This window comes from Callorhinus ursinus, unplaced genomic scaffold, assembly GCF_003265705.2.
Source record: "Callorhinus ursinus isolate GAN/ISIS: 27379988/994484 unplaced genomic scaffold, GSC_fseal_2.0 scaffold43, whole genome shotgun sequence".
Lineage (NCBI taxonomy): Eukaryota > Metazoa > Chordata > Mammalia > Carnivora > Otariidae > Callorhinus > Callorhinus ursinus.
In genome coordinates, this window is record NW_027397105.1 from 5890054 (window position 1) to 5912717 (window position 22664).

At 45.7% G+C, this 22664-nt stretch overlaps 1 protein-coding gene across 3 annotated transcripts in view; it reads left to right on the top strand.

Annotated features, from left to right (window-relative positions):
- LOC141370723 (dynein axonemal heavy chain 9-like) overlaps positions 1 to 22664 on the top strand; it is a 149762-nt gene that overhangs the window by 19839 nt on the left and 107259 nt on the right. For 2 of the 3 annotated variants that reach the window (XM_073881722.1, XM_073881723.1), the window contains exons 3-5: positions 4315 to 4575; positions 14590 to 15015; positions 20905 to 21024. In XM_073881722.1, coding sequence (XP_073737823.1) covers positions 4315 to 4575; positions 14590 to 15015; positions 20905 to 21024 — 807 coding nt within the window. The remainder of the gene's footprint in view (positions 1 to 4314; positions 4576 to 14589; positions 15016 to 20904; positions 21025 to 22664) is intronic. The other variant, XM_073881724.1, reaches the window with a different exon arrangement.

Here is a 22664-nt window from a genome sequence, read left to right on the forward strand (position 1 = left end):
GTGATCTCTCCTCTTTCATTCATGATTTTGTTGATTTGGGTCATTTCTCTTTTCTTTTTGATCAGTCTGGCCAGGGGTTTATCAATCTTGTTAATTCTTTCAAAGAACCAGCTCCTAGTTTCGTTGATCTGTTCTACTGTTCTTTTGGTTTCTAGTTCATTGATTTCTGCTCTGATCTTTATGATTTCTCTTCTCCTGCTGGGTTTAGGCTTTATTTGCTGTTCTTTCTCCAGCTCCTTTAGGTGTAGGGTTAGGTTGTGTATTTGAGACCTTTCTTGTTTCTTGAGAAAGGCTTGTATTGCTATATACTTTCCTCTCAGGACTGCCTTTGCTGTATCCCAAAGATTTTGAACAGTTGTGTTTTCATTTTCATTGGTTTCCATGAATTTTTTTAATTCTTCTTTAATTTCTTGGTTGACCCATTCATTCTTTAGTAGGATGCTCTTTAGCCTCCATGTATTTGAGTTCTTTCCGACTTTCCTCTTGTGGTTGAGTTCTAGTTTCAAAGCATTGTGGTCTGAAAATATGCAGGGAATGATCCCAATCTTTTGGTACCGATTGAGACCTGATTTGTGACCTAGGATGTGATCAATTCTGGAGAATGTTCCATGGGCACTAGAGAAGAATGTGTATTCCGTTGCTTTGGGATGGAATGTTCTGAATATGTCTGTGAAGTCCATTTGGTCCAGTGTGTCATTTAAAGTCTTTATTTCCTTGTTGATCTTTTGCTTAGATGATCTGTCCATTTCAGTCAGGGGGGTGTTAAAGTCCCCCACTATTATTGTATTGTTGTCAATGTGTTTCTTTGCTTTTGTTATTAATTGCCTTATATAATTGGCTGCTCCCATGTTCGGGGCATAGATATTTACAATTGTTAGATCTTCTTGTTGGATAGACCCTTTAAGTAGGATATAGTGTCCTTCCTCATCTCTTATTACAGTCTTTGTTTTAAAATCTAGTTTGTCTGATATAAGGATTGCCACCCCAGCTTTCTTTTGGTGTCCATTAGCATGGTAAATGGTTTTCCACCCCCTCACTTTCAATCTGGGGGTGTCTTTGGGTCTAAAATGAGTCTCTTGCAGACAGCATATGGATGGGTCTTGTTTTTTAATCCAATCTGATAGCCTGTGTCTTTTGATTGGGGCATTGAGCCCATTTACATTCAGGGTAACTAGTGAAAGGTATGAATTTAGTGCCATTGTATTACCTGTAAGGTGACTGTTAACTGTCTGTTGTCTGTGTTCGTTTCTGCTCTTTGCTGTTTTTAGGTTCTCTCTTTGCTTAGAGGACCCCTCTCAATATTTCTTGGAGGGCTGGTTTCATGTTTGCAAATTCCTTTAGTTTTTGTTTGTTCTGGAAGCTTTTTATCTCTCCTTGTATTTTCAGTGATACCCTAGCTGGATATAGTATTCTTGGCTGCATATTTTTCTCGTTTAGTGCTCTGAAGATATCTTGCCAGTTCTTTCTGGCCTGCCACGTCTCTGTGGATAGGTCTGTTGCCAATCTAATGTTTCTACCATTGTAGGTTACATATCTCTTCTCCCGAGCTGCTTTCAGGATTTTCTCTTTGTCTCTGAGACTCGTAAGTTTTACTATTAGATGTCGGGGTGTTGACCTATTATTATTGATTTTGAGAGGGGTTCTCTGTGCCTCCTGGATTTTGATGCCTGTTTCTTTCCTCACATTAGGGAAGTTCTCTACTATTATTTGCTCCAATATACCTTCTGCCCCTCTCTCTCTTTCTTCTTCTTCTGGGATCCCAATTATTCTAATGTTGTTTCGTCTTATCGTATCACTTATCTCTCGAATTCTGCCCTCGTGATCCTGTAGTTGTTTCGCCCTCTTTTTCTCAGCCTCTTTATTTTCCATCATTTGGTCTTCTGTATCACTGATTCTCTCTTCTGCCTCATTTATCCTAGCAGTTAGTGCCCCCATTTTTGATTGCACCTCATCAGTAGCCTTTTTGATTTCGACTTGGTTAGATTTTAGTTCTTTTATTTCCCCAGAAAGGGTTTCTCTAATAACTTCCACGCTTTTTTCAAGCCCAGCTAGTATCTTTAAAGTCATGATTCTGAACTCTAGGTCCGACATCATACTAATGTCCGTATTGAGTAGGTCCCTGGCTGACGGTACTACCTCTTGTTCTTTTTGCTGAGGTGATTTTTTTCGTCTTGTCATTTTGTCCAGAGGAGAATAGATGAATGAGAGAACAAAATGCTAACAGGTTTACAATGTCCCCAGCAAATATACTGTATACAAATCAGAAAAGACCTGAAACCAGGGGAAGAGAAAGGGAAAGAATGAAAAAAGAAAGAGAAGAAAAAAAAAAGAAAAAGATAAAAACAAAAACAGAACAATACAAAAAAAGCAGAATGTGATCAAATATGATCAGGCTAGTGCATAGATCAGTGCCACACACTAGATTTTGGGCGTATTTTGGTCTGTTAGAAAAAAGTGCCTCCTAAAATTTTAAAGGAAGGAAGACATATATGTACAAAATAAGGGTTGATACAATGAAGGGATAGAAGATGACTGTAAAGATAAAAATTATAAAAGATTTTATAAAAGGACTTGATAAGAAGTTGTGTGGTTTGAAAAAAAAAAAAAAAAAAAAAAAAAAAAAAAAAAAAAAAAGAGACTGTGATCAGGCAGGAGACTAGAACAGAGCCATACAGTAGTGATTTAGGGTATATTTTGATCTGTTAGAAGAAACTGTATCTCAAAATTTTAAAGAGAGAACAACTTATATATATATGCCAAAAATAAGGGTAACTGCTATGAAGGGATAAAATATGACTCTAAAAATGAAAAATAAAAAAAATTTTTTTTTTAAAAAAGAGATTGATAGGATGTTCGTTGAAAAAGGGAAAAAGAAAAAAAAAACAGTTAACAAAAATTAACTTTGATGAACTAATGAATCATGGTAATAAAAAGCCATGAATTTTATGTGCAGTATTCCCCTAGCGCTGGAGTTCTCCCGTTCTCCTTGATCGGTAAACTTGGTCTTGGCTTGCTGGCTGTTCGTGCTGATCTTCTGGGGGAGGGGCCTGTTGCCATGGTTCCCAAATGTCTTTGCCGGAGGCGGAAGTGCCCCGCCCTTGTCAGTCCGGGCTAAGCAAGCTGCTCCGGTTTGCTCTCAGGAGCTTTTGTTCCCTGCAAGCTCTCCGTACAGCTTTGGAGGACCAGGGTGAAAATGGTGGCCTCCCAATCTCCACCCGGAGGAGCTGAGAACTCGGGGCCCCGCTCCTCAGTGCGCCCCCCAGAGAAAAGCAGGCACTCCCTTGTCCCCGGTCTCCGGCCGCACTCCGTGCTCACCCGGCCTGTGACCGAGCGTTTCTATCTCTGGCACCCGACCCCGTGTGGAGTCTCCAAACCCAGCAGATCCCTGCGGTGCGCTCAGGCGCCGCTCCTCCTGGGGGAGGAAGGGGAGTCTCCCCGGATCTGCCGCTTGTTGGGTCCCTGCTGCAGGAGCAGTGGCCCGACTGGGCCGCGGATCAGTTTATGGCCACCCCGAGCTAAGAGCCCGCGCCTCGGCTCCGTCTCTGCAGCCGGCTTCCCCGCTCCGATCCCTGGGAGCTCTGCCGCACTCAGGCACCCCTGGTCTTTCTGTGACCCCGAGGGTCCTGAGACCACACTGTCCCGCGAGGGTTCCACCCCCCGCTTAGCCACTGGAGCGACGTCCCTCCGCGGAGCCGACTTCTAAAAGGTCCGATTTTGTGCTCCGCGGCTCTAGCACTTGCCAGAAGCGGCCCACGGAGGCCCCTCCCCCGCCGTCTATCCTCCCGAATATCGCCTCGGACTCACTTCTCCGCACGTCCTACCTTCCAGAAAGTGGTCGCTTCTCCGTTCAGATAGTTATTGCTACTCTCCTCTTCGATCTCCTCTTGAGTTCGTAGGTGTTCAGAATGGTTTGATCCCTATTCAGCTGAATTCCTGAGACCAGATGAAATCCAGGTCTCCTACTCCTCCGCCATCTTGCTCCGCTCCTGCACACGGAGTTTTATAAGACACGGGCACCGATGTCCGTGAGAAGCAGCCTAAGTCACGTGGGCATCAAGGAGAAAGAAAAGTCAGGGTGTGTGTTGCTTAGACTCTTCTACCACGTTTACTGTAGAGGGAGGGGGAAGAGGGAGTCCAGGATCCCTCTCCTCTCCCAGCTCAGGGCACTTGGCCCCAGAGGAGAGCTCAGCTTTGCACCTTCCTTCACATCGAGAGTTGGCATTTTTCCGTGGGGGGGGGGTGTCAGATCCCCGGGCCCCCGCCCCCGTCCAAATTCTTGCTGCTCCCCATAAGCCCAGGGCTTCTCTGCTGCAGGTGGATGGGCTGAAAGCCAAGCTGGCCGCCCAGGAAGGGGAGCTGAGGCAGAAGAACGACGACGCGGACAAGCTGATTCAGGTGGTCGGCGTAGAGACGGACAAGGTGAGCAGAGAGAAGGCCGTGGCGGACGAGGAGGAGCGGAGGGTGGCCCTCATCATGCTCGAGGTGAAGCAGAAGCAGAAGGACTGTGAGGAGGACCTGGCCAAGGCGGAGCCGGCGCTCATGGCAGCCCAGGCGGCTCTCAACACCCTCAATAAGGTAGGAGGATGGTCTGTCCCATCTGCTCACCCCTCCCCGCCCAGGGGTGGGGGAGGGGAGCGGCTCCCGTGACCCAGACAGCGCGCCACCCTGGCGTCCCAAAGAGATCCAAGGGCAAAGTTGGAGGGTTTAGGGATCCAGCTGTCACTGGCTTATTCATTCAGCAAACACTCGTTTATTTTTTTTTTTTTAAGAATTTTTCTGTATTTATTTATTTGAGAGACAGAGAACAAGCATGAACAGGGGGGAGGGGCAGAGGGAGAAGCAGGCTCCCCGCTGAGCAGGGAGCCCTGATTCGGGGCTCGATCCCAGGACCCTGGGATCATGACCTGAGCGGAAGGCGGACGCTTCACCGACTAAGCCACCCAGGCGCCCCCAAACATTCACTGAAACTGAGGGCATATCAGACTCCTGCAAACTACCGAGGAAATCCCAGTGATGTGAGTCTTAGAACCAACCAGAACAGGAGATGCTGACTAGTCCGGACCCTCCACTCCACAGATAACAAAGCAAGGACCCTGAGAGGAGAACTGACTTGCCCAGAGCCATATTAGAGCCAGACTTCAACTCACACCCTCAGAATCCAAGTCCAGAGACCTCCCAGCTATGTACCCCATGGTCACTTCACCCGTTACAAGTGACAGGACACATGAGCCTTATAAAGCCCTGAGAAAATACTTAAGATAGGAGACGAAAACCCATGTTGGCTCCAAAATATGAAAAAAAAAAAAAAACTAGGTAATCAAAATTAGCAAATATTCAAACGTCAACAACACGTAGCTGTGTGTCCATTAAATTCAGCTCCTATACGTAACCATTTGGTAGACGAAGCATGACTTCTGAGATGTATTCACAAGGTACTTTTATTTAGGTTCCCTGGAGATGTACTCCATGTATGTGTGTCCTGGGGTTGAGGGGGGTGGTTAGCTACTTCTTCCCTCTCTTTTTCACCATTAAACTGCTTTCCCATGTGGATAACCGTGGCTGAGAGGCAAGGGCAGAGGGGAAGAGAATGGGGCAGACAGACTCTGGTCATGAGCAGCAGATGTCAGAGCGGGACTGAAAAGCTGACCCTTTCTCTGTTGGGATGCTCACATGGAGACCCTTCCCCCGGTCATCAGGGTGCTTTCTCTTCCCTTCACTTGGACCCCTTGGCCAAGGCCTAAGACAGCCCGTGCTGGCTTTGCTGACACGTCCTCTCTTGAAGGCAGAGCAGGGGGTACTCACCAGCAGGTCTCACGAAAAATTCTCTCTTCCTCTGCTTTGACACCCTCAGGGCAGGTGAGGCGTTTGAGAGGCAGACACGCCGGCCTTCTGAAACCTCCATCTCCTGCCTCACTTCGGCATCTGGCAGTTTCAGGCCTGGGCAAATCTAAAATGGAATTAGGAACTCTGTAGAATCCTGTGACATTTAGTCCCATGTAAATTGTAATTTGAGAGATGAGTGCATTGTAGGACTCTTTATGAAGGATTCTAGGATTATGCATTCCAGGATTTTTTATTTTTTATGCCCTAAAGGTTAAGGCACCAAGGGCCTCGAAGGCCCTAAACAGACCCCCACCCTACATCAGGAGAAAACACCGGAGTCTCTACTGGGAACCTGGTTACCGTGGGGGTGGACCAGGGATTGGAGGGGTAGTCCAGCTACGCTCCCACTTCTCAGCCTGAACCTGGTAGCTTCTCCCAGCCCCTCACAGCAGCAACCACTTCCATGTCCAGGCCTCTGATGAGCCTGTACCCCTCCCCGCCGCCACCTCTCCTCTTGCCCCCATCCTACCCATATTTCAAGCTCAGACTTACAATTCTAGATCCGTCTCGCCCTCTTCTGATTCCCACAGCACAAACCACGAGACGACTTCACTGACGCACACACATGAAGTGTTTGCTGATCGTATCTTGCTAATAAGGCAAACGTCTTTCATGAGATCTTTTGACAGAGGGGTTATAGTTCCTAAAATGAGCTGAGACCAAATACTGGCTGTGCCATTCACTGGATGTGGCTCTGGGTATGATTTTCTCTCCACTCAGCCTATGGGTTAGCCTGGTGATGGGTATTAAAGAGGGCACATTCTGCATGGAGCACTGGGTGTTATGAACAAACAATGAATCATGGAACACTACACCAAAACAAATGATGTAATATATGGTGATTAACATAACAATAAAAAATTAAAAAAAATTACTTGAAAAAAAAATAGTGATGCAGTCCCGTTAGGTTGTCACAAGGATGGAATGAGATAATGTATGAAAAGAAACTAACAGATGGTAGCCACCCACCTGAGTGATCTTTTTTTTTTTTAAGGCTTTATTTATTTATTTGAGAGAAAGAGCAGAGGGAGAGAGAGAAGCAGACTCGCACTAAGCACAGAGCCTGACTCGGGGCTTGATCCCACGACCCCGAGATCATGACCTGAGCCGAAATCAAGAGTCGGAGGCTTAACCAACTGAGCCACCCAGGTGCTGAGTAATCAAACAGCAGTTTGACCACATCATCCCTGTGTTCCAGAATCTTCCATTGGCTTCCCATCATACTCAGAATAAAATCCACAGTGGCCCACGAGACCCTACCGTTGTTCCCTTCTTCTGCTACACCAGTGACTAGTCTTCCTCTTGTCACTCCAACCCCTCACACCGGCCTTGCTGTGTCTCAGACACCCCCAGCACAGTCCCACCCCAAGGCCTCTGAATGAGCGATCAGCTCACTGGGGAGTCCTCTTCCCCCAAACCCCCCTGCATCCTGGTTCCCTCTGTCGGGTGTTTGTCCAAAAGTTACTTCCACAGGAAACAAGTAATAAAAGCACTTGTTAATTTCATTTAAAAAAAAACTCAGGATATACTAGAAAGAAAATATAACCCAAGGTGAACAATATTTATAATCATGTCATATTCATTCTGAACATTAACTAAAAATTTGATATAACCATAATAATTAGGAGGGCAGTAAAAATAGCTAAATATTCATTCCTAAGTAGGAAGTCACTTGCTAACATCTAAAATGAAAAATAGGGGCACCTGGGTGGCTCAGTCAGTTAAGCATCCGACTCTTGATTTCAGCTCAGGTCATGATCTCAGGGTCCTGAGATCAAGCTCCATGCTCAGCAGGGAGACTGCTTGGCGTTCTCTCCTTCTCCTCCTCCCTCTGCCCCTCCCCCCTGCTCGCACGCACACACTTGCATGCATGCGCTCTCTCTCAAATAATGAATGAATGAATGAATGAATGAATAATAAAACAGCAGCAGAGGCATGTTCCTTATCGATAAGAAGTAAACTCTAGAAGAAACAGAAAAAATTGTAAGCCATGACTTCTACAGAGCTGAAGTCAGAGTCTACCAGGCATGGGTTTCGTTCTAAGCCTTCTGGCCCTATTAGAGTTTGCAAACTCTGTGCATGTATTACACAAACAGAAAGAAGCTACAATTTCAGTGGCTCAAGAGCACAGAAGAGGACACGGCTAACTGGCTGGCCAGGTAGGAACTCGGGAAGAGAATGCCCATGAAGCAAGGACGATAAGGAAGAGCATTTTCCTGGATGGGGCAGGGGGTGGAGAAGACCATCTCGGAAAGGAGCAATGTTTGCAGAGACACGGATGCATGGGGAAAGGGAGTGTGTGAGCCATGGTGCACGAGTGGGCGCCTCAGGAAGTGATGTGACGATGAGTCTCTGAAGGTGGGTTGGCCAAGATCATTACCAGCCCACGGTATCACTAAGAAGTTGAACCGTGGACCAGGGTTTACAGTCTACAGGTTGCAGAATGCATTTATGGGGTCTCAGACAGCATTTTTTTTTTAATTGAAGTATAACTGACATGTGACAATATTCCTATCAGGTGTATGACATCATAATTCGGTGTTTGTATATATTGTGAAACGGTCACCATAGTAAGTCTAGTTAATATCCATCACCACACACAGTTACAGATTTCTGTGTGTGTGATGAGAACTTTTATGGTTTCCTCTCTTTTCAAATCCACGGCACAGTATCGTTAGCTACAGTCACCCTGCTATCCAGACATCCCCAAGGACTTACTTCTCTTATAACAGGAAGTTGTTCCTTTTGAGCCCCTCTGCACATCTTGCCCTCCCTACCCCCCTCCCTACCCCCCTCCCCACCCCCTCCCCACCCCCCTCCCCACCCCCGCCCTCCATCACCCCACTTGGTGAAGTGGAATGGATCAGCCTGTACCAAGTGTGATGAGGGCGTTACTGCTTTGTGGACCCAAGGACCCCTGGAGTATCCTTAAACCCTCTGCGTTCACAGAACTCTGGTATTTCATGACCACTTGCCTGTTTTCTCATCATTTTCAAACTTAGTAAATCTGTAGTTAATGCATAAAGAACACCTGTAAATCAGAGGCTGGTAGTAAGTCTCTGCACGTTTTGAGTCTCTGCTTTGGCAGTTTTATTTCACTTTTATAGCTAAACTGAAATAAATCCAGTGTAACTTTTCCTGCCTTAGGGGAGGAATGGTTTTGTTTGTAATTTCATGGCCTTTTCTGCCCCCTACAAAGTTACTTAGAATTTTCTCTTTGTTCCCTATGTATTTTTTACAGTGAACTCATTTTTTTATTATACAAATAACATATAATGACATTTTCATTATTAAAAATTATCCATCCGGCCCCTGGGTGGCTCAGTCGGTTAAGCGTGTCTTAGTTTCGGCTCAAGGTCATGAGCTCGGGGTCCTGGGATCAAGCCCTGCATCGTGCTCAACGTAGAGTCCCTAGCATTTGACTTTTAATATTAGCAAGTAACATAAAAAACAGATTCTGTAATACTTTGGAAAATTCTAGAGTTTCCAAGTTGAATGGACTTCTTTCCGACAGGACTTCTTAAGGCCTATGTTATGTGATTAAGCCTGGTACTAAAAGTAATAGGGATAGCACAAGAAAATAAAACCTCAGATGAATCTAACTTATGAACAGTGGTGTAAGACACCTGTATAAAATACTAGTAAGTCAGATTTACCTATGCCACCAACTGGCGAGTTTTCCCTATATGAGATTATGCGTGTAACCATACCCAACCCCCTAGTCAAAGATGAAAAGCTTCATCATCATTTTAGGAGATGTCAAAATGGGACTTGACATAATTCAGCATCCGTTCCTTATCAAAACTCTCAGTAAAGTAGGAATACATGGATATTTGGATATTGCGCTAACAGATGGCAATCAATCCCAATCCAAGGACAAAACATCCTATCCAATGGTAGAACATTAAAAGCATTCCCATTAAGATAGAAAAAGCATAATAATGATCCCTGTCACCATTATAAAAAAAAATGTCCTAGAATTTCTAGCCAATGCAATAACTGAAAAATAATCATCATGTAATTGTTACAAAATACCTGTTATAAAAAATAATAATAGGGAAGAGTTAAGGGCCCATCGCAAAATAATTTACAAAAATGTATAGCTTTCTTAATATCAACAGTAGCCAGTTGGAAAATATGATATTTGAAAAGAGCAATCAAAGCACAAGATACAAATAAGTGAATATAAATTTGTTGAAACAATGTGAAGAAAACTTCACATCTTTGTTGAAGAACATAAAATAAGATATGAATAGACAAATATATATACCAAGTCTGTGTATGGGAAGATTCAGTACTACAAGGATGTCTGCTACTTCTCAAATAATTTAAAAGTTAAACGTAAATCTAAATTACCTCCAGTTTGATTTTTGTTTTACTTGTATCTAATGTCTTTAAGTTCATATCATTTAAGCAGCTGTTAAAGATTTAATAACCTAAATGTCCAGCAATATGGGGTTGGTGAAATAAATTGCAGCTCATCTAAATGAGAGAAAACTGCATACTTTATTTAAAATCATGTTTTACAAAAACAGTGACATTGAAAATTTCAGATATAATTCTCAGTGAAAATCAGATTCAAAAAATAGTATAAACAGTGATTGATATGTGTATATTCGCGTGTATATGTTTATGTGTATATACATGAATGAGCCAGATACATATTTGTTCCCATATATATTCCTATTCATGTATATACTCATTATCTTCCTTTTCTGTGTCTTTTTTCTTATAAAGGTTTTATTTACTTATTTGAGAGAGAGCGAGCACACGAGAGGGGGGAGGGTTCTCTTTTCTCCATGACCTGGGAGGCTCGCTTGGGTGGCATCAGACACTTTCCCTTGCCCGCCCTCCCTCCCCTTCCCTCCCTCTCTCCTCCCACTCTGTCCCTCCCTCCCTCCTTTTCCCTCCTCTCTCTCTCTCTCTCTCTCTCTCTCTCTCTCTCTTCTCCTTCCCTCTCTTCTCTCTGCCTTCCTTCTTCCAACCGCAGTTCCCAGGGGTGGAAACAGAGACACCCCAGCCGCACCCAGCCCAACTGTGCTACCAGCCCAGGGGAAGGCAATCTCTCTTTATAAAGAGTTCCTTTCCTTAGTTCCCCTTAAATTAGCCAGGATGTTATATCATCTTTTTGGCCTGCAGGGACGCTGACTAATACAGTAATCAAAAATAAAAAGATAACAGCCCAGCAGAAACGTCGGCAAAGGTCAATACCCAACAATTCACGAAACAAGAAACTCAAATTGCTTAAAAACATGAAAAAAACCAGTATCACTAGTAAATATGTATATGCACCTATATGAATTAAACCAATGTTACCGCATTTTCAGCCTGTCAAATTAAAAAAACAATTTTTTTTTAACGTGACCAATGCTGAATGGGAGCGAACATAAACGTTCTCCAACACTGAAAGCTGGAATTGGAATTTCTGGGGAAGCTGATAGTATGTACAAAGAACACTAAATATGTGCCCTGCCCTTTGACCCAGCAAATCCATTCCCAAAGAGCTAATCCAAGCTTTTCACGAAGATCTATGTGAAGAATGTCCTGCAAAGCATTATCCACGTGGTTAATTTGTGGAAAGGTTTCCAGAAATTGAATGTTTGACATCAAATTCTGTTTGAGAAGAATAACAAGCGACATTCTCTCATGCCTCTTTTTTTTTTTAATTTTTTATTAACATATAATGTATTATTTCAGGGGTACAGGTCTATGTCTCATGCCTCTTTTTAAAACTTCTGCCTGTGCTAGTTCCAACATATGTCCCAAACCCGGTCACCTGCCACCGTCTCTGCTGTTGAGAGTCCTGGCCCCCAGCTGGCTCAGTCTCCTCCCTGAACAACTGTGTAGCCTGCCCTGCCGCAGTGGGGCCAGCCGCAAAAAGCTCTCGGAGCAAAACCACATCATTTCACTCCCTGACCAAAACCCTCCAGGGGCTTCCCCTTGGACGTTAGAATGATATCAAACCGTCCGTCCCCTGTGGCTCTGGATCCTCCCTGGAGCTCTGATCCTGACTGGCTCTCCTGCCCCACCTCTACCACCCTCCCGACCCCACTCTACAGAGAAGGAGAAATTGGAGTAAAAACTTGGAGAAGAGCGAATGCATCAGGCAGCAGGGACAGCAAGAGCCTGATGGCAGGAGTGGGGTGCAGAAACCAAGCATGTGGGCTGTTGGCTTGCTCAAATCCCCGTCTACCTTCTGAGAACTGTTTCTTCCATCCCGCGTTCCTCTTAGGAGAACCATATCGGGCTGCCCTGCAGTGACTGGCGACAGGAGCCCCACCTAACTAAACAAGATCATTTCCCAGGACAGTTTTTTAAAGATTGATTGATTGATTGATTGATTTAGAGCATGCAAGTCGGGGGGGGGGCAAAGGGAGAGGGAGAGAGAGAATCTCAAGCGGCCTCCCCACTGAGCAAGGAGCCCGACACAGGGTTCAATCCCAGGACCCTGAGATCATGACCTGAGCTGCAACCAAGGGTCGGCCGCTTAACCGACGGAGCCACCCAGGCGCCCCCTCCCAGGACATTTTTATTTCCACTTGCTCTGGAGAAAAAGTCTCCTCCCCTTCTGGTTGCAAAGTGATGGCCGTGACCTTTAGCTGCCGAGCCCCGTTCATTGCAGGTGATTGTTGAACACCCATGTTGATGAGCACCTGCTGCATGCCAGTTTCTGTTCTAGGCACTGGGGCGACAGTGGTTAACAAGACTGATGAGGTCCCTGTTCTCATCCTCAGATGAGGATATGGAAATTCAATAAGGGAAAAGTTGGTGATCATTTCTGATGGCCCTGAGTTCTCTGCAGATCATCAGGGTGCTGATAGAAAATGATGAGAAGGGGAAGCTGACGAGAAAGTCCTTCTGAGTGGGCAACGTCTGAATTCTGAATTGAGATCTTGATGAATGAGAAGGGATAAGCCACGCAAATAGCTTAGCAAGAAGTGTTCCAGGCAGGGGTCCTGGGGTGGGGACGAGCTTGCAGTCAATGCGTTGGAAGGAGGTGACCGTGGCTAGAGCTCAGGGACAGACAGAGACAATGGCACAGGCTGACAGCAGAGGGGTAGGTGGTATGCCTTGCATCACAAGGAAACTGCTGTGTGAAACAGAAGTGTGCGCAAGGAGAAGCAGAAACGAGAGAAGATCCAGAGAGCCCATAAATGCTCTGAACACAGGTCCACTTGTCCTTACAGCCAGCTCCCAGCTCATCGCCCTCAGATACTTGAGCGAAAAAGTCCCCTTTGTACTTGAGCTGGGTCTTCTGTCACTACTACCAGAAAGGCTGTGAGTAATTTACTGAGAGAGACTGAATATAAAGAAGACTAGAAGAAATTACATGGAAATATTAACGGCGACATACCTGGGTTGTAGGATTCCATTTCATCTCTATATGTTTTTATATTTTCTTAATTCAGGACATTGAGCATGCTGAACTTAAACTAGTTTAAAATCGTGGGGTTTTGGGGGCGCCTGGGTGGCTCAGTCATTAAGCGTCTGCCTTCGGCTCAGGTCATGGTCCCAGGGTCCTGGGATCGAGCCCCGCATCGGGCTCCCCGCTGAGCAAGGAGCCTGCTTCTCCCTCTGCCTGCCGCTCCCCCTGCTTGTACATGTTCCCTCTCTCCTGTCAAATAAATAAATAAAATCTTTAAAAAAAAAATCGTGGGGTTTTGTTTCTGACTCTGCCCCCTCCCCCCCGCATGTACATTGTCCTCCCATCCCTGCCTCTGATGAGTTTTCATGACCAAATGTGAAGATAGTTTCAGAAGCAAAGAGCATCTTCCCATGCGCTTTCATTAGGTGCGAGAAGTAATCCCCTCCCCCCTGCCGTTTGTAGATTTTCAGGCCCTCTTGGGCTGGAAATTAATTTGGCATAGGGGCCATAATCTTTGAAATCAGGACTTTTCCCCCACTTCCAAAATCAGCCCCCCAAAACAAGAGCTTTTCAGGTCATGGGCTTCTCACGGATGGTCATGACAAACCTTAAATCAACTTCACACGCATTTAAGACACAGCTTCACTCACAGATGAGTGCATCCCCCTGCTTCCAGTTTATAGATGGAAGTACAGAGACCTGGAGAGTTGAAGTGACTTGCCAAGGCCGGTCGGCCGTATCTTTCTGGTGCAAGTGATGCTTGGAGCAGAGGACGACCCCACATCTAAGCAGGGGCAGTGACTGTGCCCGGCTTTCGGTCTGAATTATTTCCTGGCGGAAACTGTCACTTTGCTATCAGGACAGTCAAGTGTAGTTAGAATAAGCTCATGGAACAAAGCAGTTTAATTTAAGAAAAACAAAATTTGTTGGGTTACAGGGCTAGTCTCTTCAATCCAAGATGGGAAATTAATTTATAATAACCTTATCTTTTATTCATAGCATGCTGCCTATTTCAGAGTATATTGGCATCCTTCTATTTTTCTGTTGAATGTGAAATAATTGGGTGTTTCTAATGGGCTGTGAGTGGCCTTAAAGGACTGAACAAACAGAGCTGAATCTCGGTTAGCCATTCGGGGTTGGGGGGGGTGTCTGAAGCCACTGGGGAGTAGTTTTGGTTTCCTTCGGATGAGTCATGACATTTAAACTTCCAAGGGCTCCGCAGGCTTCAAAGCAGCCCTTTCAGAATGATCGCCCTGGAACCCAAGTCCACGAGCGGCCGAGGACAAAGAAAGCCCGTCCGCTTTTCGCTTTTCCCTAACCACCTCATCCTCTCTCCGCAGACCAACCTGACCGAGCTGAAGTCGTTTGGGGCCCCGCCTCCAGCTGTCAGCAACGTCAGTGCAGCGGTGATGACCCTCACGGCCCCCGGGGGCCGGGTGCCCAAGGACCGGAGCTGGAAGGCTGCCAAGATCACCATGGCCAAAGTGGACAGTTTCCTGGACTCCCTCATCAACTTCGACAAGGAGAACATTCCCGAGAGCTGCCTCAAGGCCATCAGGCCGTACCTGCAGGATCCAGAGTTCCGCCCCGAGTTCGTGGCCACCAAGTCGTACGCGGCTGCGGGTCTCTGCTCCTGGGTCATCAACATCGTGCGGTTCTACGAGGTCTTCTGCGACGTGGAACCCAAGCGCCAGGCGTTGAGCAGAGCCACTGCAGACCTCACTGCCGCCCAGGAGAATCTGGCAGCCATAAAAGCCAAAATCACCGTAAGTGAGGCCGGAGTCCCCCCACCCACCCCAGCCCACGGGGCAGCCTCTGGTGCCAACTGCATGTGCCCCCACATCCCAGCGCCCAAATGTCCCGGTTTTGAAAAAGAGGCAGGGAAACCAAAGTGGGATGCCAAAGCTCCTGACTTTTCAACTGAGGCACCTTTTGCTCTTTCTCAAATACTCTACAGTCCATGTGAGACAAATCCAGCAGACCGTTGGTCTTCTGTGATCTGCAGTGTTCTATGGAAGCTTTTAGAAGCAAGTAGTACATTGTGGTTTGGGGGGTGGTCCCTTGACCATAAATGTAAAATGGCGAGGGTCACTAGCTTTTATTAACTTCTTGGTGATGTTTGGAGTAGATCTGCCTCTCTCTGGACTGGGGGGTGGGGTGATCGTGGACTTACACCTGTTTCAGAGAGATTCCCCCCTTGAACTTCACCTTTGCCTTTAAAACGGATACAACCAAAACTAGAAATCTGAATCCCTCAGGACGGGAGAGCAGCTGAAAACCCAATCCGAGCTGTACCATTTGCAGATGTATGACCTTTAGAAAGGTCTTTAAAATGCCCACACTTCAGTTTCCTGAAGTAAAATGGACACAGTAACCTCTCGCTTATTGAGATCATAGTGACGAGGAGAAGAGAGCGTGCCCACAGAGCCACGTGGGGCTGAGGCCACTGCCACGGTCACCATGACCATTGCTACCCTACCTCTGCTCTCCCTCCTTCTCCCAAGACATGTGCTAGCTCTGGTGATCGGTCACTCCTGTGATCAAGTGCAGTCCAAAACACTTCCTGGGGCTTTCCTTTCTGCACATGCATTTCCAGGCAAATAAGAGCCTTGTGGCAGATTGGTCAAAAGGGCTTTATAGATGGTGAGAAGTGAGCTCCATATGACACGGGTGTATTGACTGCTAGATTAAATTCTGTGGCTGAGGGCACTAGTTCAAAGAACCTTGCCACCGATCTCTCTCTCTCTCAAGAAAAGATACTTGGGCAAAGCAGCTAATCTCTCAGTATGTTGGCTTCATAAATCCAGATGTTCAGGGGCCAGTCTACTTAAAACAGGTGATGATCACCTTAACAATGGCCCTCTTCAAAGAACACCCAGGGCAGAACCCCTGAACACCCCCATGGCTGATTTTGAAGGGCAAAATCCTCCTGATAATTTTTGTATTCTGCAGTCTCTCCCAGAAAAATGTTTTAAGAACTGCATTTTCAAAGATTTTTCTTTTTTTACTCAAGTTATTTTAACTAAAGGAACATTTGGTGCAAAGGGAATGTTTTCAAAATGTTTATACCTATTCACTAGCCAACATTCACATGATGGGCCCACTCAACCTGTGAAAGCAATAAGCATATCTTTCAAAGACTTGGCTACCTTAGGAAGACACTTCTTTTCTGCCAAAATATTTTTTTTTAATGTATTCTTGCTTTTAACAACTTCCTCTCCATGCTTTCCTCATCCACATGCCTATCAGCATCCCAAGAGTTTGGACACTCCCCCCACTAACGACAGAGGCCTGATACCCACCCCTAAGGTGAGGCCCACCCCGGGCAAGGAAATTTTTCCCTCCGTGACCCTGAGGACATTGCCAGCCTCCTCCGGTCCCCAAGCCTTATTTTTAGGATTTTAGGATAATTCCAAGTAAAGAATATTATATCCAAGACGAAGTTTCTTTTTTTAGGAAGCGTATATCCAGACCGATTATCAAATACATCAAAACATGGATAGTGGCACTTTTATCTAGGTGTTATATTTTGGATGGGTTTTGCGTATTAGATATTTTCCTTTTTTCTGTAATGAGCATATATTAATGTAACAATTTATAAAAAGAATGGTAATAAAAACAAGTAAGGCATTTTCACAGAGCTCATACTGACACGTAAGTAAAATATCAGAGAAAGCCATCTAATGAGAAACCACAGCTTTCCGCCCTTTGCATGCTTGTGTCTGTCTCAAAGGACTGGTCAAGCTACTCAGGGCCTTCATACTAGTAGCTTCTGCGCGTTTCCTTTGGCCCACACTCACTCCGTCTTTGTCAGTGATTTCGTGAACCACCAGTATTTAAATCAACAGGAGATTTTCGTAAAAATCTGATTTCTGGCTGGTCCTAAAATCTTCAGATTCCTGAATATCATGAACCAATCCTAGAGTTGGGTAGCACCTTCCCATCCAACCCAGGTCTGTCCCAGGTTCCCACCAATGCCTGTGTTTTTCAATGCCAGCCTCCCCTGACCAGCTTCCATCGTCTTCCTGGCCCCGGCTCCTGTCTCTGTACTGTGCAGGCATCCCTGTTTCTTGATATACCTTAGGCAGGCAGGTTGGCACTCTGCCAGATGAGGCACTAAGATGTTTATCCGTGTGTCTTCTTGATACCGTCAGGACAACTAGTTTTAGTTGACGTAACCTGTATTTCTTGTCCTGGCATATAGAGGCAGCTTCCTTGGAACCGTCTGTTTTCAAGATAAAATTGTTACCCGTTCCTTCAGCTCTTCCCCCGACCTCCCGCCTCCCACCTTCTCTTACCATTACTGACTGTTACTTTTGCTTTTGAGTCACCGAGACGCAAAATATCTCCGTTCTGTTCTGCAACCAAAATTAAGTGTCCCATGTTCTGTTCACTGACTGACTGGGAAAGCTGAAAAATCAGTAAATTCCCTTTGCCTTCTATGAACCTTCCTATATTGTTCATAGCAGATCTAACTGGTCCATTAGAATTATGTTTCCCTTTTTTATAGAAATTAGTATTTATTAGTAACAATCCACAAAATGCTATTTGGGCTAATAAATTCTGAAAATGTGAAGGATATACAATAAACAGGCAAAAATCACTATTTCTATATGTAAGCATTGAACAGTCCAAAAAGGAGATTAAGAAAATAGTTCTTTTTATTCGAGGATAGTTGACACACAATGTTGTATGAGTTTCAGAGGTACAGCATAGTGATGGGACAAGTTTCTATGTTCTGCTCTGCTCACCACAAGTGTAGCCACCACCTGTCACCACATAGCGCTATTACAACATCATTGACTGCATGTTCCCTATGCTGTGCCTTTCATCCCCATGATTCAGTCATTCTGTAACTGGAAGCCTGGACCTCCCACTCCCCTTCACCCACTTTTGCCCACCCTCACTTCCTGCTCCCCTCTGGCCACCATCAGTTTATTCTCTGTATTTATAGGTCTGAGTCTGCTTCTTGTTTAAGACAATTCTATGTTTAATTCATTTCCTTTTTTTTTATACAATTTTCCCCCTCCCCCTGGAGTTTCCACTTGCCTTTGTGTTTTCTTTCTCTGCCTTTCATTCCTTTTGCATAGCCTCAATTTCCCTTCAACTCTCCATGCAATCCAGTATCCTACCACTTCCATTTTTGCCCTCAAGACCTTTCACTCTTGGGGCACCTGGGTGGCTCAGTCGTTAAGCATCTGCCTTCGGCTCACATCATGATCCCGGGGTCCTGAGATCGAGCCCTGCATCAGGCTCCCTGCTCCACGGGGAGTCTCGTCTCCCTCTCCCGCTCCCCCTTGTTTGTGTTCCCTCTCTCGCCATGTCTCTCTCTGTCAAATAAATAAATCTTTAAAAAGAGATTTTTAAACTGATCAGGCAGTTATGCTGAGTACTGGATTCTGAGGCTAGTTTTTTTTATCCCCCTTAGAACACTGAATGCCTTACCCTTTTCTCTAGTGAGAAGTCGGATGAGCAGTCAGGGTCCCATTCCTTTGTCAATGCACTGTTTCCACCTTTCTGAAAGTCTTTACATTTTTTTTCTTTATTCTTTTTTTTTCTTGAGAGAGCACGAGTGGAGGAAGGGGCAGAGGGAGAGAGAGAAAGAGAATCCCAGGCTCCATGCCCAGTGCCAAGCCCATGTGGAGTTCGATCTTATGACCATGAAATCATGACCTGAACCAATATCAAGAGTCATACGCTTAACCAGTCAAGCTACCTAGGCACCCCTTTCTCTTTATTCTTGGTTTCTGAAACTTTGCATTGATGTGCTTAGCTGCCATTTTTTAGATTCATTGTACTCAGCATGTGGAGACTTCTTTTCTTTGACTCTGGAAAATTATTTTGTATTATTTCTTTGGTAATCTCCCTTCTGTTTACTTTTTGATCTTATTTTCTAGAATGCATGTTTGTTGGCTGTTGGACCTTCTGTTGAGTCCTTTGTTTCCTCAGAGTCACTTTATGTTTTCTTATACTTTCTAGATTTCCTCAAATTCGTCTTTTAACCCTTCCCTTTACTTTATGATTTTTTTTTACATTAACAAGAAAATAACGTCTGCAACAGTTTTTTTTTTCCCCTCTGTTCCTTTTGCTAGCATTCTCTTCTTGTTTTATGGATGAAACATCTTGAATTTTCCCAGGAAACTCTTCATAAAGGGTTTTATGCTTTACTGTGCCCTTGTGATGAAAGTTATCTCTTTTCTCAGGTGGTTTTTTTCCCCCTCTTGTTTACCTTAATCTAGCCTTCATTAAATGGCTTCTTGTCCTTTCATGTTTAAAAGAGTAGTGCTCAAAAGCTGGTTATAGCTCTGCAAGCAAGGGCAGAGCTGACTGAGAGGCAGAATTTGTTTTCAGGATCAGTTGAATAATGTCGGATGCATCCTCGATGCCAGAATGTGCTGTCTTCCCTCTGCCACTACTGAATCTCCTGCTGGCGACACGAATGCCTGGTGACATTGGACACTGGGCCTGGGGGTGGAGATGGGCATAGAGGATCAGTCAGCTTCCAGTGAACCTCTCTTACTTCCAGCACCCCCTCCATCCCACCTGACATTTCCAAATCCCCATTGCATGCCCCCTTTGGTGAATTGAGGCCCGCACTGTGTTGCAGCTTCCTGTGCCCTCCTCTGGCCGTTCCCACTCCTCTGTGAGCCCAGTCTAACATAAATCGATTGGAAACCCTCACTCTCCAGTGACCCTCAACAGTTGATTAGCGTTAAGGATTTATGATGTTTTCAAAATTATTTTAGAGAAGTCTTGGGAAGAAGAGGAAGTAAATGAGTGTGGCCAGTCTGCCATCGTCAATCGATGGCTCACCACCTGCTTTTCAAACTGCTTGGCTGTATAAACTTGGCCCTTGATTTGTTTCTCTTGGGACATGGTAATGGCCAGCAAAGCAGCCCAAATCCCAGTTACTGCGTAGACATGAGACATATTTAGAGGCATCTACCATGTGTCCCTATGTCTTCGTGTATGTAAATACGTATTCTGAGGGCAACACAAGCTACGTGCTTCAATTCTAAACTCTTGATGAATTTAGAAAACATCGAAACCGTGTCTTCTTACAAAATTCTCCTCTACTTCAGGATAATTGGACAGACTAGGTGAGGTTAAGCAAAAGTTACCTGTCCTCCTAGGACCTGAAAGCAAGGAGAGGACTTAGGCTGCACACGGCCCAATCCCAAACCCTAGACTTCCAGTGGGAGGACCCTCCCAGGACCCCTGGCATCCTAATGACCATTTTCAGGCCACCCCAGGCTTTGGTGCACTTTTGCTTTTAATAGCACACTGGTATATTTTTTTGGCAGGCCCCTACAACCCTTTTTTTTCCACTACAAGGAGAGACAGAATTTATGCTCCCCACCCCGCCCCCATGTCCATCACCCCTCTTAGCCCCACACCAAGGACCAAGGTAGGAAAAAGCTCAGCTCTCTCACTTGGGTCAGGACTGGCCTAGGCTTCCCCCAGGACTGCACCTGAGATCACCCCTAATTTGCCTACCTTTCCTTCTCTGCCCTGCCTTCTCCAGTCCCTTACAGCTCTCCTGCCCTGGGAGGGCCTTCCTTAAAAACCACCTACACATGACTCTATCTCGGCCCCACTGGAGGTGATGACTTAGGCTGGAATTACCGATAGACCTTGTGTTCCTTCCTAAACAGCACCTTAATGAAAACCTGGCCAAACTCACAGCCAAGTTCGAGAAAGCAACGGCAGATAAACTCAAATGTCAGCAAGAAGCTGAAGTGACTGCAGGCACCATCTCCCTTGCAAATCGCCTGGTGAGTGTGAGCCTCAGCAGCCTGAGCCATAATTATATTAGCTGAGCTCGTCAAGTGCTGCTGAGGTACAAAATAGATGAGCACAGCTTAGTTCTGCTTTGACTTGGGGGGAAATATTAAAATGTACTAGGATTGAGGGGGGGCGGGGTAGGGGGAGCAGATATTAAAATGTGCTGGGTTGCAGGGCCTGAGTCCTGAGAAGTGTGAATGCACACCCTGGTCTGGTCAAGAGAGTTTCCCTACAGAGACGTTTGGGAGGATGGGAGCCCTTGATCTATCAGACAGCGGGGTGAGACGTGACATGCTTACGTGCATATATGCGCCTCGACCAGAGGAAGCCTTACAAGACAAAGCTAGCCACCCGACAGGCAAGCTCTGCAGCTCTTAACCGTGGAATGTTTGATGATAAAGGCATGACCAGGATTAGGGACTGAGACAGAAGCAGAGAAGAATGACACCTCTTGACCCTGAGCATCTGTGAGCATAACCTTGCCCATGCGCATGGGTACACTCACACGTGTGCACACAAACATACACATACACACGCAGGCTCTGGCTTCCCTAAGAGAGGAAATCTGAGGGTCACAGCAGGCTGTGTGTCTCATGGGTGTCTGCTAACAAACTACCCCGAAACTTAGTGATATAACACAACCACCATTTCGTTGTCTCTTACAAGTTTGTGGGTCAGGAATTTGGGCAGGTTGCAACTGGCAGGTTCTCGGCTCTGGGTGGTACCTACTGGGGCCACTGAGTGGCCGGCTGGTTTGTCCCACGCACCTCGGCAGGAACCACTAGAAGGGCAGAGCTTCCCCCATGTAGTCTCAGGCCTCTGTACTTAGACGTTTTACGCGGGGACTCGGGGCTCCAAGCACAAGGGTTCTAAGAGGAAGTAGAAGTTTCCAGTCTCTTAAGGCCTGGGACCAAAAGCCAAACACAGTATCCCTTCCACCACGTTCTATTGGCCAAAGCAGTCTCAGGTTCAGGGAGGAGGAGCATAGGCAGCAACTCTTTTTTGATTTTATTTAATTATTTTAGAAAGAGAACGAGAGCACAGGAAGAGAGGTGGGGGGCGGGGAGGGAGCCTGACTAAGGGCTTGATCCCACAACTCTGAGATCATGACCCGAGCCAAAACCAAGAGTGGGATGCTTAACTGAATGAACCATCCCGGCACCCCAGGTGCCAATTCTTGTTGAAGGGCGTGTCAAAGAATTCATAGCCTTTTTGAAATCCCCCATGGCTTATATTTCTTGTCCTAAATCAGCTAAGATCCTGCAAAGCAGTGTCCGCTGGGCATGTTTTCTCTTCCACAGAGAGCCTTTACAGCACTTTGGTCTCCAATGATGGGAGGTGGAGTCGATACCTTTTTACTTTTATTCCAGCCACAGTGTGTTTCTAAAATGAAGACAGCTTTTTCTCGTTGAAGGAGAAACGAGTCACAGCATGATGGAACTGAGCTGTGCTTTAGTGAGGAAAGGCTCTTCCACAGGAGTGTGTCTGTGTACTTGTTTGTTGGACCTGCTCTTGCATTGCGTTGAGATGATCATTTGAACTGAACAATTCAGTTTAGAGATAGCTCTTCCGCAAAGAGGCAAGAAGCATTCCAGACCTCTTAGCTGGCCTGTCTTCCATCCCGTTTTCT